Source organism: Syngnathus scovelli, chromosome 6 (assembly GCF_024217435.2).
Source record: "Syngnathus scovelli strain Florida chromosome 6, RoL_Ssco_1.2, whole genome shotgun sequence".
Taxonomy (NCBI): Eukaryota; Metazoa; Chordata; class Actinopteri; order Syngnathiformes; family Syngnathidae; genus Syngnathus; species Syngnathus scovelli.
In genome coordinates, this window is record NC_090852.1 from 16,074,632 (window position 1) to 16,092,897 (window position 18,266).

At 47.7% G+C, this 18,266-nt stretch overlaps 1 protein-coding gene and 1 long non-coding RNA gene across 7 annotated transcripts in view; one reads left to right on the top strand and one right to left on the bottom strand.

Moving 5' to 3' along the window:
• Positions 1–651: 651 nt before the first annotated feature.
• On the top strand, positions 652–15,533 carry LOC137840367 (uncharacterized). The gene is made up of 2 exons (XR_011086981.1): positions 652–1,867; positions 14,804–15,533. It is a non-coding gene; the product is annotated as an uncharacterized lncRNA (long non-coding RNA).
• Positions 15,366–18,266, bottom strand: part of kcnq1.2 (potassium voltage-gated channel, KQT-like subfamily, member 1.2) — a 70,484-nt gene continuing 67,583 nt past the window's right edge. For all 6 annotated transcript variants that reach the window (XM_049723633.2, XM_049723634.2, XM_049723635.2 and 3 more), the window contains one exon: positions 15,366–16,743. In XM_049723633.2, coding sequence (XP_049579590.1) covers positions 16,597–16,743 — 147 coding nt within the window. In that variant the 3' untranslated portion in view covers positions 15,366–16,596. The remainder of the gene's footprint in view (positions 16,744–18,266) is intronic.

The window sequence follows — 18,266 nt, forward strand, 5'->3', positions numbered from 1 at the left end:
TGTGTGTGTGTGTGTGTGTGTGTGCGTGCGTGTGATGGTGAATCTCATTTTATTTGCTTTGTCAGAATTTGAGTAATAAGAGAAAAAATTAACATTCGTGTGTAACAAGAACAGAAACTGTACTTTAAAAATCTATTTGTAGGAAATGACTGCCAGTACAAGACGGCGATCCAAGACCGGTCTCCCGCTGAAACTGTCGCAGCCCTTATCAAAATACCACAACGGAGATCCCGGACAGATGAGCAAGCACATCAAGTGAGAGGATTCCACTTTGTTTTGATATTTTTGCAAATACTTTCTTTCCCTCTTTGTTGTGGAAAGTTTGTCGTCATTGCCAAAGATGCTCTTTTTGAAGTTAAGACGCTCCACCTGTGTCGCCCTTCTGTTGCCTCCACACTTCCTGCCAGGCAACCACAGGAAGCCACCTGCAGCCGTGTGGCTTTGTGCACGAGCCGGGCCGGGTCCACGGGTCGGCGTCCAGTCTTGAAGTGTGCAGGTGGGTAACCTCAGCTCAAGCCGTCAACCCCCACCCTGAGCCGGGACCATTGTCCCAGTGTGTGGGGCTTTGTAGCGAGGGCCATTGTAAGGGGGCCAGGGGCCGGCCACTGTTGTGTCTGGGCAGACAAAGGTGCCCCCCCCCCCCCCCCCCCCCCCCCACGTCTACAAACCTACACCCTCAGACTGACTGCTTGACTAGTTGGCTTGCTGCTTGACTAACTGACTGCAAGTGTGTGTGTGTGTGTGTGTGTGTGCGTGTGTAAATGAATAAACAGGATTTAAAATTTTTGTGCATATGTGAATGGACAGACACTATTTACTCTTAAAATTGAGTTAATAATGCAATTTCCTGTTTTTTCGACACTTGGATAAACATGAAAATGGACTTTATTGCTGAGAAAGCAGCATACTAGGAGGAAGGAATAACAAAATTCATGACAGCCTTGCTAAAACAACTCTGACTGATTTCTGTGGTGAATGACTCGGTCGTGACTTCCAAAAAAAAAAAAAAAGTCAAAAGGTCAAAGTTCAGCCACGATGATGCAATAGTGTCTGTTCTTGCAGAAGAAAAATTCACCTCTTCTTTTTTGTGTAATTGCCGTCACACTCCATCGGCGCCACCGAAAAAAAACACGACCGCAGTCAGCTTTGAGAAAATTCCAGTGAAGCTCCTCGGCTCACTGTCCTTTTCCTTGTAAAGTCCGCTCGGCTGTCTGCCCGGGCAAGTGCCCCACTTCTTGCTTATCTTTTCCGGTTAGCCTCCCCAGCACTTCATATGAAACCGCAAGTTCCTCCCTGAGCTTCCTCACTGCGCCATCGGGCTCACCTTCACCCGTGGTTAAAAAAATCTCTCTGGTTATATAATAATAATATTAATAATAAATAAATTAAATTAAAAAAATAAAACTTTTTCCAAAACTTTTTTTTTTTTTGTTCTGCTGATTAACGCTGCTCACGTTCTTTTCTCTTCCTTGAGACGACAAAAAAAGTTTTAAATAATTAAACATTTTTATAAAATACTGAGAAAATGGCGCAAAAAATACAAAAGAATGTATAATATGTAAGGTCATTAAATAGCAAAGATATACTTTAATACATACTTTAATATTTTTCTCCAGTAAGCTTATGTACACACTTTGTCCATACTTGGACGTGCTTTTGTAATATTTGCATTTCCCACACAAGAGCACACACACACACACGCACACACACACTTCAGACGCTAACAGACCCAACCACGTTGTCATTGTGTGTGTGTGTGTTTGCTTAACTTGTACAAGTGCTCTCTCTTGTCCAGAAGCTCCGTGATGCAGCTGTCCACCATGGTGGACAGACAGCCTGCAGACCAAAGTCCAGCACACCACTGAAGGTAAATGTAACACGTTCAAAGTGGACTCACGGGCAGGCAAGGCAGCTGCGATGCCAGCAACTGTTGCTCCGTCTAATTGCGGACGCGGGCCGACAGAAGCGGCTTGCCCTCAGCTGCCGCCGGCCGACTCCGTTTGTCACAAAGGCTGACAAACACACGCGGGCGTGCACCTGTCGGCTGGTATCTGCTAGCACGTAGCCTGGCCAGACAGGTGGCGTCCGCGCAAACCCCGAGCTGGACTCGGACCGGCCGCTAATGACAAACGCTCACCCGGCTGGGCCATGTCGGGAGGAGCGTAATTGCAAAGTTCACTCAAAGGGATCAGAGAAAAAGTTGTTTCGGGCCTGGCTCGAGAGACATGTGGTGTCCATAACTGGCTCTTTAGCGGCTAAATGCTCCTCTTTGTTCAGCGGCGGCTCTATCAGAAATGTGTATCTGTGCTGAGCTGGGTTTTTCTTAACCCCCACAGCTCTCCTCTGAACGTCCTATACAATACAATGGAGCGGCTTGTCAGCCTTGGCGGAGGTCCGAGTTCTCTGAGTGTCACCAATTTGATTTGGAGTTTTATAGATTGAGTAACATGCGGCGGTGTAATGAGAAAGGGCTGCTGGTGCTGTTGTTTTCTTTCGCTGTGCAAACCACTGACATGGCCGCTTATAGTTGTTTGCGTCTAATTTACGGCCGCCGTTTGGAGTAATTTGGTCCTTGCAGAGAACTATTTTCAGCACCGTATAAGCCTCTTCCAGGGCAAAACTGACAAGGAGATACACAGGCTTGGTTTTCCTGACTTTTTTTTTTAACATCAGTATTCCCTGACCTTTAGGTACATAGTTTAAAGTACGGTTAGGGTTTCATATTAGGGGTTCCAAGTATGTTTCAAACTCGGGTTTGGGTTTTGAAGTCAGGGTTCAAACTAAGGTTAGGGTTTGGAAATAGGGTTTCAATCTATGGTTAGGGTTTGGAAGTAGGGTTTCAATCTTTCAATCACTTTCACAATTTTCAATGATCGTGAAAATCGGCAGCAGGGGGGGGGCCCCATTTCAACCCCTTACACTGAGTGCCAAGCAGGGAAGAAATGGGTACCATTGTTATAGTCACTGGTATGACTCGGCTGGGGGTTTGAACCCACAACCTCCCAAACTCAGGGCGGACACTCTCCTCTCAGGCCACTGAGCTGGTAAACATTTGTATCGTAGTATAACACTTATAGTCATTTTTAAATAACGTGTATATATACGCCTAAATATTGTTATCCTATACATCTACTGCAATTTCTCATTAGATAGCTGGTTTGAAATTTGCTTTTAATATTATCGTTCGCTACACTTTCTTATTTATTTATTTTATTATTTTTTTTACCTCGTGTAGTGTACCAAAATATCCCATAATTATCTGCCTAAATAATTGTGACTAATTTAAAACTATTCTACTTGTTAATACCTACAAAATAACATATTCTAACCGGAGATTGCATTGACCTAATTTTCACATGGTCCTTGTTTACATTTTGCATTTGACACTGACAGCTGTCAAGTGCCACGTTAGGGCTCTTCTTGTGTAAGTTTTATTTGTTATGGGTTTTCTTTTGTAAGTTTAACTTTGGGTACTTCGAAAGTGTCATTTTAAATTGTACTTTGCCAGGTGTTCGTGTACACAACGTGTTGTGATGACATCTGTGCTGTGGAGTCTCCACTGATCTAGTCGCTGGTGAGCGGCTCCATAAAACCATACATGTTCATTCCACTGAGAGCAAGGCTTCCATAGGGTAGTGGTTAGTGCTCTGGGCTTTCATCCCAGCGACCCGGGTTCGAATCTCAGTGGGACCAATAAGATTTTTTTATCTTCTGCTGTGGAGTCTTCACTGATCTAGTCGCTGGTGAGCTGCTCCATAAAACCATACATGTTCATTGCACTGAGAGCAAGGCTTCCATAGGCTAGTGGTTAGTACTCTGGGCTTTCACCCGAGCGACCCGGGTTCCAATCTCAGTGGGACCATAAAGATATTTTGATCTTCTGCTGTGGAGTCTTCACTGATCTAGTCGCTGGTGAGCTGCTCCATAAAACCATACCTGTTCATTCCACTGAGAGCAAGGCTTCCATAGGGTAGTGGTTAGTGCTCTGGACTTTCACCCCAGCGACTCGGGTTCGAATCTCAGTGGGACCAATAAGAGTTTTTGATCTTCTGCTGTGGAGTCTTCACTGATCTAGTCGCTGGTGAGCTGCTCCATAAAACCATACCTGTTCATTCCACTGAGAGCAAGGCTTCCATAGGGTAGTGGTTAGTGCTCTGGGCTTTCACCCCAGCGACTCGGGTTCGAATCTCAGTGGGACCAATAAGATTTTTTGATCTTCTGCTGTGGAGTCTTCACTGATCTAGTCGCTGGTGAGCTGCTCCATAAAACCATACATGTTCATTCCACTGAGAGCAAGGCTTCCATAGGGTAGTGGTTAGTGCTCTGGGCTTTCACCCGAGCGACCCGGGTTCGAATCTCAGTGGGACCATAAAGATTTTTTGATTTTCTGCTGTGGAGTCTTCACTGATCTAGTCGCTGGTGAGCTGCTCCATAAAACCATACATGTTCATTCCACTGAGAGCAAGGCTTCCATAGGGTAGTGGTTAGTGCTCTGGGCTTTCACCCCAGCGACCCGGGTTCGAATGTCAGTGGGACCAATAAGATTTTTTTATCTTCTGCTGTGGAGTCTTCACTGATCTAGTCGCTGGTGAGCTGCTCCATAAAACCATACATGTTCATTGCACTGAGAGCAAGGCTTCCATAGGCGAGTGGTTAGTGCTCTGGGCTTTCACCCGAGCGACCCGGGTTCCAATCTCAGTGGGACCATAAAGATTTTTTGATCTTCTGCTGTGGAGTCTTCACTGATCTAGTCGCTGGTGAGCTGCTCCATAAAACCATTCATGTTCATTCCACTGAGAGCAAGGCTTCCATAGGGTAGTGGTTAGTGCTCTGGGCTTTCACCCGAGCGACCCGGGTTCGAATCTCAGTGGGACCAAAAAGATTTTTTTTATCTTCTGCTGTGGAGTCTTCACTGATCTAGTCGCTGGTGAGCTGCTCCATAAAACCGTACATGTTCCATGCACTGAGAGCAAGGCTTCCATAGGGTAGTGGGTAGTACTCTGGGCATTCGCCCTAACGACCCGGGTTCGAATCTCAGTGGGACCAAAAAGATTTTTTTATCTTCTGCTGTGGAGTCTTCACTGATCTAGTCGCTGGTGAGCTGCTCCATAAAACCATACATGTTCATTGCACTGAGAGCAAGGCTTCCATAGGGTAGTGGTTAGTGCTCTGGGCTTTCACCCCAGCGACCCAGGTTCGAATCTCAGTGGGACCAAAAAGATTTTTTTATCTTAGGTTAGAGCTAGGGTTAGAGCTAGGGTTAGAGCTAGGGTTAGACCTAGGGTTAGGCTAGGGTTAGGGTTATGGTTAGAGCTAGGGTTAGGGTTAGAGCTACAGTTAGAGCTAGGGCTAGGGTTAGGGTTAGAGCTAGGGTTAGGGTTAAGGTTAGAGCTTGGGTTGGGGTTAGGGTTGGGGTTAGGGTTAGAGCTAGGACTAGGGTTGGGGTTAGAGCTAGGGTTAGAGCTAGGGTTGGGGTTAGGGTTAGAGCTAGGGTTAGGGTTGGGGTTAGGGTTAGAGCTAGGTTTAGAGCTAGGGTTAGAGCTAGGGTTAGGGTTAGAGCTACAGTTAGAGCTAGGGCTAGGGTTAGGGTTTGAGCTAGGGTTAGGGTTAGAGCTAGGGTTAGGGTTAGAGCTAGGGTTAGGGTAAGGTTAGGGTTAGAGCTAGGGTTAGGGTTAGGGTTAGAGCTAGGGCTAGGGTTAGGCTAGGGTTAGGCTAAGGGTAGGGTTAGGGTTAGAGCTAGGGTTAGAGCTAGGGCTAGGGTTAGGGCTAGGGTTGGGGTTAGGGTTAGGGTTAGGGTTAGGGTTAGAGCTAGGGTTGGGGTTAGGGTTAGAGCTATGGTTAGAGCTAGGGTTAGGGTTAGAGCTAGGGTTAGGGTTAGAGCTAGGGTTAGAGCTAGGGTTAGGGTTAGAGCTAGGGTTAGGGTTTGAGCTAGGGTTAGGCTAAGGGTAGGGTTAGGGTTAGAGCTAGGGTTAGAGCTAGGGTTAGAGCTAGGGCTAGGGTTAGGGCTAGGGTTGGGGTTAGGGTTAGAGCTAGGGTTGGGGTTAGAACTAGGGCTAGGGTTAGGGTTAGCGCTAGGGTTAGGGCTAGGGTTGGGGTTAGGGTTAGGGTTAGAGCTAGAGTTAGGGTTAGGGTTGGGGTTAGGGTTAGAGCTAGAGTTAGAGTTAGGGTTAGGGCTAGGGTTGGGGTTAGGGTTAGGGTTAGGGTTAGGGTTAGAGCTACAGCTAGAGTTAGGGCTAGGGTTGGGGTTAGCGTTAGGGTTAGAGCTAGGGTTGGAGTTAGGGTTAGAGCTAGGGCTAGGGTTAGGGCTAGGGTTGGGGTTAGGGTTAGAGCTAGGGTTGGGGTTAGAGCTAGGGCTAGGCTAAGGGTAGGGTTAGGGTTAGAGCTAGGGTTAGAGCTAGGGTTAGAGCTAGGGCTAGGGTTAGGGCTATGGTTGGGGTTAGGGTTAGAGCTAGGGTTGGGGTTAGAACTAGGGCTAGGGCTAGGGTTAGGGTTAGTGCTAGGGTTAGGGCTAGGGTTGGGGTTAGGGTTAGGGTTAGGGTTAGAGCTAGAGTTAGGGTTAGGGTTAGGGTTGGGGTTAGGGTTAGAGCTAGAGTTAGGGTTAGGGCTAGGGTTGGGGTTAGGGTTAGGGTTAGGGTTAGAGCTAGAGCTAGAGCTAGAGTTAGGGCTAGGGTTGGGGTTAGCGTTAGGGTTAGGGTTAGGGTTAGAGCTAGGGTTAGAGCTAGGGCTAGGGTTAGAGCTAGGGCTAGGGTTAGGGCTAGGGTTGGGGTTAGGGTTAGAGCTAGGGTTGGGGTGAGAGCTAGGGCTAGGGCTAGGGTTAGGGTTAGCGCTAGGGTTAGGGCTAGGGTTGGGGTTAGGGTTAGAGCTAGAGTTAGGGTTAGGGTTAGGGTTGGGGTTAGGGTTAGAGCTAGAGTTAGGGTTAGGGCTAGGGTTGGGGTTAGGGTTAGGGTTAGGGTTAGAGCTAGAGCTAGAGTTGGGGTTAGGGTTAGAGGTAGGGTTGGGGTTAGAGCTAGGGCTAGGGTTAGCGCTAGGGTTAGGGCTAGGGTTAGAGCTAGGGTTAGGGTTAGAGCTAGGGTTAGGGTTGGGGTTAGGGTTAGGGTTAGAGCTAGGGTTAGAGCTAGGGTTAGAGCTAGGGTTAGGGTTAGAGCTACAGTTAGAGCTAGGGTTAGAGATAGGGTTAGGGTTAAAGTTAAGGTTAGAGCTTGGGTTGGGGTTGGGGTTAGGGTTGGGGCTAGAGCTAGAGTTAGGGCTAGGGTTAGGGTTAGAGCTAGGGTTAGAGCTAGGGTTAGGGTTAGGGTTTGAGCTAGGGTTAGGGTTAGAGCTAGGGTTAGGGTTAGAGCTAGGGTTAGGGTTAAGGTTAGGGTTAGAGCTAGAGCTAGAGCTAGGGTTAGGGTTAGAGCTAGGGTTAGAGCTAGGGTTAGAGCTAGGGCTAGGGTTAGGGTTAGGGCTAGGGTTGGGGTTAGGGTTGGGGTTAGGGTTAGAGCTATGGTTAGAGCTAGGGTTAGGGTTAGAGCTCGGGTTAGGGTTAGAGCTAGGGTTAGAGCTAGGGTTAGGGTTAGAGCTAGGGTTAGGGTTTGAGCTAGGGTTAGGGTTAGGGTTAGGGTTAGAGCTAGGGTTAGAGCTAGGGCTAGGGTTAGGGTTAGGGCTAGGGTTGGGGTTAGGGTTAGGGTTAGAGCTAGGGTTAGGGCTAGGGTTGGGGTTAGGGTTAGGGTTAGAGCTAGAGTTAAGGTTAGGGTTAGGGTTAGGGTTGGGGTTAGGGTTAGAGCTAGAGTTAGGGTTAGGGTTGGGGTTAGGGTTAGAGCTAGGGTTGGGGTTAGAGCTAGGGCTAGGGTTAGGGTTAGCGCTAGGGTTAGGGCTAGGGTTGGGGTTAGGGTTAGGGTTAGAGCTAGGGTTAGAGCTAGGGTTAGAGCTAGGGCTAGGGTTAGGGCTAGGGTTGGGGTTAGAGCTAGGGTTAGGGCTAGGGTTGGGGTTAGGGTTAGGGTTAGAGTTAGGGTTAGGGTTAGGGTTAGAGCTTGAGTTAGGGTTAGGGTTGGGGTTAGGGTTAGGGTTAAGGTTAGAGCTAGAGCTAGGGCTAGGGTTGGGGTTAGGGTTAGGGTTAGGGTTAGGGTTAGAGCTAGAGTTAGGGTTAGGGTTGGGGTTAGGGTTAGGGTTGGGGTTAGGGTTAGAGCTAGAGTTAGGGTTAGGGCTAGGGTTGGGGTTAGGGTTAGGGTTAGGGTTAGAGCTAGAGTTAGGGTTAGGGTTAGGGTTGGGGTTAGGGTTAGGGTTAGGGTTAGAGCTAGAGTTAGGGCTAGGGTTGGGGTTAGGGTTAGAACTTGGGTTAGGGTTAGAGCTAGGGTTAGAGCTAGGGTTAGAGTTAGTGTAACACTAGCTCTAACCCTAACCCTCGCTCTAACCCTAACCCAAGTTCTAACCCTAACCCTAACTCTAACCCTAGCTCTAACCCTAACCCTAGCTCTAACCCTAACCCTTACCCCAACCCTAGCCCTAACCCTAACTCTAGCTCTAACCCTAACCCTAACTCTAACCCTAGCTCTAACCCTAACCCTAGTTCTAACCCTAACCCAAGTTCTAACCCTAACCCTAACCCCAGCCGTAGCCCTAACCCTAACTCTAGCTCTAACCCTAACCCTAACCCCAACCCTAGCCCTAACCCTAACTCTAGCTCTAACCCTAGCCCTAACCCTAACTCTAGCTCTAGCTCTAACCCTAATCCCAACCCTAACCCTAACCCTAACCCTAACCCTAACTCTAGCTCTAGCTCTAACCCTAACCCTAACCCCAACCCAAGCCCTAACCCTAGCGCTAACCCTAACCCTAGCCCTAGCTCTAACCCTAACCCTAACCCCAACCCTAGCCCTAACTCATGCTCTAGCTCTAACCCTAACCCTAACCCCAACCCTAGCCCTAACTCTAGCTCTAACCCTAAACCCCACCCTAACCCTAACTCTAGCTCTAACCCTAACCCTAACCCTAACCCCAACCCTAGCCCTAACCCTAGCGCTAACCCTAGCCCTAGCTCTAACCCCAACCCTAGCTCTAACCCTAACCCCAACCCTTGCCCTAACTCCAACCCTAGCCCTAACCCTAACTCTAGCTCTAACCCTAACCCTAACCCTAACTCTAGCTCTAACCCTAGCCCTAACCCTAACTCTAGCTCTAACCCTAACCCTAACCCTAACCCTAACCCTAACTCTAGCTCTAACCCTAACCCCAACCCTAACCCTAGCGCTAACCCCAACCCTAACCCTAACCCTAACCCTAACCCTAACTCTAGCTCTAACCCTAACCCTAACCCCAACCCTAGCCCTAACCCTAGCGCTAACCCTAACCCTAGCCCTAACCCTAGCCCTAGCTCTAACCCTAACCCTAGCTCTAACCCTAACCCTACCCTTAGCCTAACCCTGGCTCAAACCCTAACCCTAGCTCTAACCCTAGCTCTAACCCTAGCTCTAACCCTAACCCTAGCTCTAACCCTAACCCTAGCTCTAACCATAGCTCTAACCCTAACCTTAACCCTAGCTCTAACCCTAACCCTAACCCCAACCCTAGCCCTAACCCCAACCCTAGCCCTAACCCTAACTCTAGCTCTAACCCTAACCCTAACTCTAACCCTAGCTCTAACCCTAACCCTAGCTCTAACCCTAACCCAAGTTCTAACCCTAACCCTAACCCCCGCCGTAGCCCTAACCCTAACTCTAGCTCTAACCCTAACCCTAACCCCAACCCTAGCCCTAACTCTAGCTCTAACCCTAGCCCTAACCCTAACTCTAGCTCTAGCTCTAACCCTAACCCCAACCCTAACCCTAACCCTAACCCTAACTCTAGCTCTAGCTCTAACCCTAACCCTAACCCCAACCCTAGCCCTAACCCTAGCGCTAACCCTAACCCTAGCCCTAGCTCTAACCCTAACCCTAACCCCAACCCTAGCCCTAACTCATGCTCTAGCTCTAACCCTAACCCTAACCCCAACCCTAGCCCTAACCCTAACTCTAGCTCTAACCCTAAACCCCACCCTAACCCTAACTCTAGCTCTAACCCTAACCCTAACCCCAACCCTAGCCCTAACCCTAGCGCTAACCCTAGCCCTAGCTCTAACCCCAACCCTAGCTCTAACCCTAACCCCAACCCTAGCCCTAACGCCAACCCTAGCCCTAACCCTAACTCTAGCTCTAACCCTAACCCTAACCCCAACCCTAACCCTAACTCTAGCTCTAACCCTAGCCCTAACCCTAACTCTAGCTCTAGCTCTAACCCTAACCCTAACTCTAGCTCTAACCCTAACCCCAACCCTAACCCTAGCGCTAACCCCAACCCTAACCCTAACTCTAGCTCTAACCCTAACCCTAACCCTAACCCCAACCCTAGCCCTAACCCTAGCGCTAACCCTAACCCTAGCCCTAACCCTAGCCCTAGCTCTAACCCTAACCCTAGCTCTAACCCTAACCCTACCCTTAGCCTAACCCTAGCTCAAACCCTAACCCTAGCTCTAACCCTAGCTCTAACCCTAGCTCTAACCCTAACCCTAGCTCTAACCCTAACCCTAGCTCTAACCATAGCTCTAACCCTAACCTTAACCCTAGCTCTAACCCTAACCCTAACCCTAACCCCAACCCTAGCCCTAACCCTAGCTCTAACCCTAGCTTTAACCCTAGCCCTAACCCTACCCTTAGCCTAACCCTAACCCTAGCCTAATCCTAGCCCTAGCTCTAACCCTAACCCTAACTCTAGCTCTAACCCTAACCTTACCCTAACCCTAGCTCTAACCCTAACCCTAGCTCTAACCCTAACCCTAGCTCAAACCCTAACCCTAGCTCTAACCCTAACCCTAGCTCTAACCCTAGCTCTAACCCTAACCCTAGCCCTAACTCTAGCTCTAACCCTAACCCCAACCCTAACCCCAACCCAAGCTCTAACCTTAACCCTAACCCTAACCCTAACCCTAGCTCTAACCCTAACCCTAGCCCTAGCTCTAACTGTAGCTCTAACCCTAACCCTAGCTCTAACGCTAGCTCTAACCCTAACCCTAACCCTAACCCCAACCCTAACCCTAGCTCTAACCCTAACCCCAACCCTAGCTCTAACCCTAACCCTAGCTCTAACCCCAACCCTAGTCCTAGCTCTAACCCTAACCCCAACCCAAGCTCTAACCTTAACCCTAACCCTAGCTCTAACCCTAACCCTAGCCCTAGCTCTAACTGTAGCTCTAACCCTAACCCTAGCTCTAACCATAACCCTAGCCTAACCCTAGCTCTAACCCTAGCTTTAACCCTAACCCTAGCTCTAACCCTAGCTCTAACCCAAGCTCTAACCCTAGCTCTAACCCTAACCCCAACCCTAACCCAAACCCTAGCTCTAACCCTAACCCTAGCTCTAACCCCAACCCTAGCTCTAACCCTAACCCTAGCTCTAGCTCTAACCCCAACCCTAGCCCTAGCTCTAACCCTAACTCCAACCCTAACCCCAACCCTAACCCAAACCCTAGCTCTAACCCTAACCCTAGCTCTAACCCCAACCCTAGCCCTAGCTCTAACCCTAGCTCTAACCCTAACTCCAACCCTAACCCTAGCTCTAACCCTAACCCCAACCCTAGCTCTAACCCTAACCCTAACCCAACCCTAGCTCTAACCCTAAGCCTAGCTCTAACCCTAGCCCTAGCTCTAACCCTAGCTCTAACCCGAACCGTAGCTCTAACCCTAACCCTAAACCTAAACCTAACCCTAACCTAACCCCAACCCTAGCTCTAACCCCAACCCTAGCTCTAACCCTAACCCTAGCTCTAGCTCTAACCCCAACCCTAGCCCTAGCTCTAACCCTAACTCCAACCCTAACCCCTAACCCTAGCTCTAACCCTAACCCCAACCCTAGCTCTAACCCTAACCCAACCCTAGCTCTAACCCTAAGCCTAGCTCTAACCCGAACCCTAGCCCTAAACCTAACCATAGCTCTAACCCTAACCCCAACCCTAGCCCTAACCCTAGCGCTAACCCTAACCCTAGCCCTAGCCCTAGTTCTAACCCCAACCCTAGCTCTAACCCTAACCCTAGCGCTAACCCTAACCCTAGCTCAAACCCTAACCCTAGCCCTAGCTCTAACTGTAGCTCTAACCCTAACCCTAGCTCTAAACCTAGCTCTAACCCTAACCCCAACCCTAGCTCTAACCCTAACCCCAACCCTAGCTCTAACCCTAGCTCTAACCCCAACCCTAGTCCTAGCTCTAACCCTAACCCCAACCCTAACCCCAACCCAAGCTCTAACCTTAACCCTAACCCTAGCTCTAACCCTAACCCTAGCCCTAGCTCTAACTGTAGCTCTAACCCTAACCCTAGCTCTAACCATAACCCTAACCCTAGACTAACCCTAGCTCTAACCCTAGCTCTAACCCTAGCTCTAACCCTAACCTAAGATAAAAAAATCTTTTTGGTCCCACTGAGATTCAAACCTGGGTCACTGGGGTGAAAGCCCAGAGCACTAACCACTACCCTATGGAAGCCTTGCTCTCAGTGCAATGAACATGTATGGTTTTATGGAGCAGCTCACCAGCGACTAGATCAGTGAAGACTCCACAGCAGAAGATCAAAAAATCTTTTTGGTCCCACTGAGATTCGAACCCGGGTCGCTCGGGTGAAAGCCCAGAGCACTAACCACTACCCTATGGAAGCCTTGCTCTCAGTGGAATGAACATGTATGGTTTTATGGAGCAGCTCACCAGCGACTAGGTCAGTGAAGACTCCACAGCAGAAGATCAAAAAATCTTTATGGTCCCACTGAGATTGGAACCCAGGTCGCTCGGGTGAAAGCCCAGAGAACTAACCACTAGCCTATGGAAGCCTTGCTCTCAGTGCAATGAACATGTATGGTTTTATGGAGCAGCTCACCAGCGACTAGATCAGTGAAGACTCCACAGCAGAAGATCAAAAAATCTTATTGGTCCCACTGAGATTCGAACCCGGGTCGCTGGGGTGAAAGCCCAGAGCACTAACCACTACCCTATGGGAGCCTTGCTCTCAGTGGAATGAACAGGTATGGTTTTATGGAGCAGCTCACCAGCGACTAGATCAGTGAAGACTCCACAGCAGAAGATCAAAAAATCTTTATGGTCCCACTGAGATTGGAACCCGGGTCGCTCGGGTGAAAGCCCAGAGCACTAACGACTACCCTATGGAAGCCTTGCTCTCAGCGCACGGAACATGTATGGTTTTATGGAGCAGCTCACCAGCGACTAGATCAGTGGAGACTCCACAGCACAGATGTCATCACAACACGTTGTGTACACGAACACCTGGCAAAGTACAATTTAAAATGACACTTTCGAAGTACCCAAAGTTAAACTTACAAAAGAAAACCCATAACAAATAAAACTTACACAAGAAGAGCCCTAACGTGGCACTTGACAGCTGTCAGTGTCAAATGCAAAATGTAAACAAGGACCATGTGAAAATTAGGTCAATGCAATCTCCGGTTAGAATATGTTATTTTGTAGGTATTAACAAGTAGAATAGTTTTAAATTAGTCACAATTATTTAGGCAGATAATTATGGGATATTTTGGTACACTACACGAGGTAAAAAATAATAATAAAATAAATAAATAAGAAAGTGTAGCGAACGATAATATTAAAAGCAAATTTCAAACCAGCTATCTAATGAGAAATTGCAGTAGATGTATAGGATAACAATATTTAGGCGTATATAGGTATACACGTTATTTAAAAATGACTATAAGTGTTATACTACGATACAAATGTTTACCAGCTCAGTGGCCTGAGAGGAGAGTGTCCGCCCTGAGTTTGGGAGGTTGTGGGTTCAAACCCCAGCCGAGTCATACCAGTGACTATAACAATGGTACCCATTTCTTCCCTGCTTGGCACTCAGTGTAAGGGGTTGAAATGGGGCCCCCCCCCCTGCTGCTGATTTTCACGATCATCGAAAATTGTGAAAGTGATTGAAAGATTGAAACCCTACTTCCAAACCCTAACCATAGATTGAAACCCTATTTCCAAACCCTAACATTAGTTTGAACCCTGACTTCAAAACCCAAACCCAAGTATGAAACATAACGACGACCATACTATAGCGCACATGCAGACGTGAGGAGCGTAGAATTCAAATAACCTCTCGATTTTATTCCATTAGTATGGTGAACAATTGAACTGCAAACGCATGCAAAATGAAAAACCATGTCATGCTGAGCTCCCATCAGGCAATGGTAACATTAGCCTTCCTTTACTGAGGACCTCCTGCTTCGACCGAAAATCCATAGTTGAAAATCGTTTGGATATGTAAACATCCATTGTAAAACGAAATGTAAAAACGAAAGAAAAAACCCCGAATGTAAAACGAAATAAATGGACGACTGCTCCTTAGTTGTTCACTGTAAATTTGAACTGGAGATCTCTTATTCTACAGGTAGGCGCATGAAGCATCCCGGGATCACTAGCACCCCCTGCCGTAAGGCTGGAGAACCTTTTTGTAGGTCTTTTTTCAAAGCCGTTTTGTTCATCTAAAGAAACACGACGTTACAGACAGATGACAAAAAACATAAGATATTATATACACCAGCGTAACTACGAAAATTAATTAATATAGCCACAGTGTTTGTACACTTAAACAGCGACATGAAGACAGAGTCAGAGTCTAACTGCATAGCCTGTCAACATAGGCAGCCGTGTGATTACGCAATCCTCAGATGAGGCCAGACAAGGACGTCTGAGATTTTAGTTCAAAATGATACAAAATGATTGAAATTAAAAGGAAAATGACTTTCTAATAAGAACAATTGATTGTTTTTCCCCTTTTCATGATGGCAGGGGAGGCCTCCTCTGACCGCACGTCACTGTGCACAGGAATGCCAGAGCTGAGATTCAAACCCACAACTTCCATCTCCTTCCCGAGATTGCAAGCAGCGCCTGTGACACGGTGGCCCTCGTGTCCCCCCTTGGGTGTGTCTTTAGTGAAGGTCTGAGATCAAACTGCCTTTTGAAGTTGGATTCTCTCGGTCTCTCTGTCTGCTCTGTTTGTCTGTCTGGTCTTGAGATGAAAGCAGCGGGCAGCTTGGCGCTGGCCTCTGCAGACGGAAGGTCCTCTCTCTCTCCCCCTGCGGTGATGGAAACCAGAGGGCGAGCTCTAAGCCCTCCGCCCCCCCGGCCCGTGTCGTCTCCGCGGCTAATTGAAAGTGGCTTGGCGCTTATCCTTTCTTACTCCCGCCTTGCCCCTTCCTCGCCTATCCCCCGGGATGACCCCCCCCTCCCCCTTGCTGATCTTGGGACATCCTCAGTCATCTTTTGGCATATGAAACCCCAAAATGAAAACGGCTGTCTGGAATATTCCAAGTTGCTGTGCTTGATTCGATTTCAAATAAAAACCACAACATGTTTCACCTCCTTTTTAATGATTGACAACAAAGCTATCGAGAGTGCGTATCATTTACAATCATTTCCAGCGCCGACGTTTCCACGGGATCATAATTACAGTGCAATAAGGCAACGTCTCTATTTACATTGCTTACAAAACTGTACAGAAGAGAAGATAAGTGAGGTGGGTTATTGCATCAATACACATTTTTTCAAAACACCAGGACTCACAAATCGTTCCAGGAGGATTTTCAAACTTTTTAAATACTGTACAGGTAATGAATTCACTAGCAGCGTTAAATTGAACTTCTACCACAGTTGTGAACAGTAAAGCGAGTAAAACAAAGTTGTGAAGCTTCCTTTTTATGAGTACTTTTGCTTTATACACAAACAAAACGCCTAAGAAAACAAAAACTGAGATCAGCTGATCCGTCCCGCCCCCTTCTGCCCCCTGCTGGTTGCCAATATTATTTCCAGCCCTTGTTTATTTTCTATTTCGCTCGGTTATCATGAATAACATTCATTACGTGAAAGGACAAACGATGAGCAGTCTCCCCCGCTCGTTTCTAGTTACGTACCGAATTCTTGGCTCATTTTTTGACCACAGTTTGGACCGGAGTTATTTGAAACTTCAAAAAGCCCCTTAAAGTAGGTCCTGGGAGAATATAAAGAAGATTCCCGCCGGTGCTGCTTAAAGATGATTGATGGACATTTGGACAATTCCAGCGTAAACACAACTCTGCCAAGAGAGGTCCGTCCCTGCTGCAGCCATTTTTTTGTTTTATTAGCTTCAGTGCAAGTCATATTTCCAAACAGGACACGATAGCGCTGGGCTGAATGAAGTCCTCCCCTGCTCGTGTTATTCGATCACCTCTAACAAACAAAGTCTAAATCTAGATGGCCGTGTGTGTGTGGACGATGCCAAGATAAATGGAATGATTTGTGGAATGCCTGCGTCGCAGCATGGACTCCACATTTGGGGAATGTCAGTGCTTTGATTGCTCGCTCGCTAGCTAGCGTAGGAATAATATTAGGAAGAGAGGAGCGGGCACACATAAATTCCCTTTAGGAAAATAAATGGCAAAGGGAGTCACGGCTTTGGAAGGTGCCAGGGAATGTAACAGGATCTCGACCCCGAAGATAAGACCCAAAAAAGGGGCTAGATGAGCGACCATTGTGATTCCTGCTCTTGGTTTTTCTTTTGTAGGTTCATGTTAAAATTCAGAATGAGGAGGTTGGGGGCGGAACCTTTAGAGGCCTTCGTCGATGCTGACCCCCATGCGCTTCTGGATGGTCACCCGACGGATGGAGGGCCTGGAAATGATCTCCGGCTTGGGCAGGAACTGCTCCGTGAGCATCCGTAGAACCGAGTCCATTTTCTGGTCCATCTGGTAGACCTGGAAAGACAAAAGCGTGTCTTGAGTACAGATGGAACACACGTGACGACGACCCGATGCCCGCCGCTCGTCAACGGCACTTTTAGGTTGGCTCCAGCTTGGATGCCTTCCCTCACTTTTCCGTCTATTAAGCGCGTGCGTCTGACGGGCCGGACGTTTTTACGGCCCAGCGGGACGTTTAGAAGCGAGTCGTTTGGTTGAAATACGATGGCTATAGTAGGACGCATAAAATATGAAATACGAGTCGCACGGAACAGAGGAACGACTTTGCGTCTGTGCACACACTGTCGTCAATTCTACCCATGGATTGAAAGTATTAATAAATCAAATATTCAAAGTTGGTTTGGTTTTTCATGTTTTCTGGAAGAAAAAAAAAAAACACATTAGCCGTTAGCTTAAGAAGGTGGCGATTTTTAAAAGCCAAACATTCCTTCTTAAATTGCGGTCATCGGCGCATATGTGAAGTGTCCTCCAGAAAACAAAGCCCAACCATTTGTGGCTAATTAGTCCAGCGCACCTGCTGCTATTTTCCCTCCCCGACATCTTTGTTTTGTTTCTGCGCTTATTTGTGACTTTTGGTGGCATCGGAATGGCGGTTCCAGAAGGACCACTTGAGTGGAGCAGTTCCTTCCGGACCCCCGTTGCGTTTGAGGGAACATTTTCCGCTCTCTCTGTTGGTTATAATGGCCCTTCGAGAGAAACTATGGCTATGAGGCGGCCCGGGACAAAAATGAGTTTGACACCTCTGCTTTACATTTTCGATGACAGTTCACATCCATCTTGAATTGATCATATTGATTTAATTCAGATCGGTTGAGGCTAAGCGGTTCAGAAAATGGACGGGTGGATGGATGCGCCGCTACGCTCAAAGCCAAAGTTAAGATTTGCCAAAAGTACACTCCCGGCTTTTCCGACGCCCTTCCATTAGGATTCAAAATTAGATTGATGAGGACTGCTAATGGAAGGAGACAGAAAGCATCGACATGATTGTCCCTGAAGGCAACTTTGAAACTCTTGTATGAAAACAAGAGTGGTGGAGTGTCAGCTATAGATTATGACATCCTCTCCACGTTTGACACGAGCTGCTTTTAAAAGCCCTGCTGGAGACGCAGCGGGCGCCGTCATGACACATGCGGTGTGTTATGAATGTTACGCTTTCCATTCGCAGTCAACTTTCCAAAGACGGCATCTGGACGGCAAAAATAAAACAAGGACGAGTCACAGCGCCATCTGTTGAGGTGTTGTAGCATGTCAATGGCCGTTTGGTAGCATTGATCTTACAGATGTCCATTGGACAAAATAAAATGGTTTGCCTGAACTTTTTGTTGTTTAAATGCAAACTGTTTGATTCTATTTTTGAACCATTCATTCATTGCCTTGTGGTCGGAAAGCCGTGCGAGCGAGAGAATGATAACAGGCACTAAAGACTACTAGAATAAAATGTTTAAGTGTGTTTAAATATAAATGTAAAGTTGTATTTGTCTCACTGATGGAGCTAGACTGCGGGCACTTCCCCCCTGAAA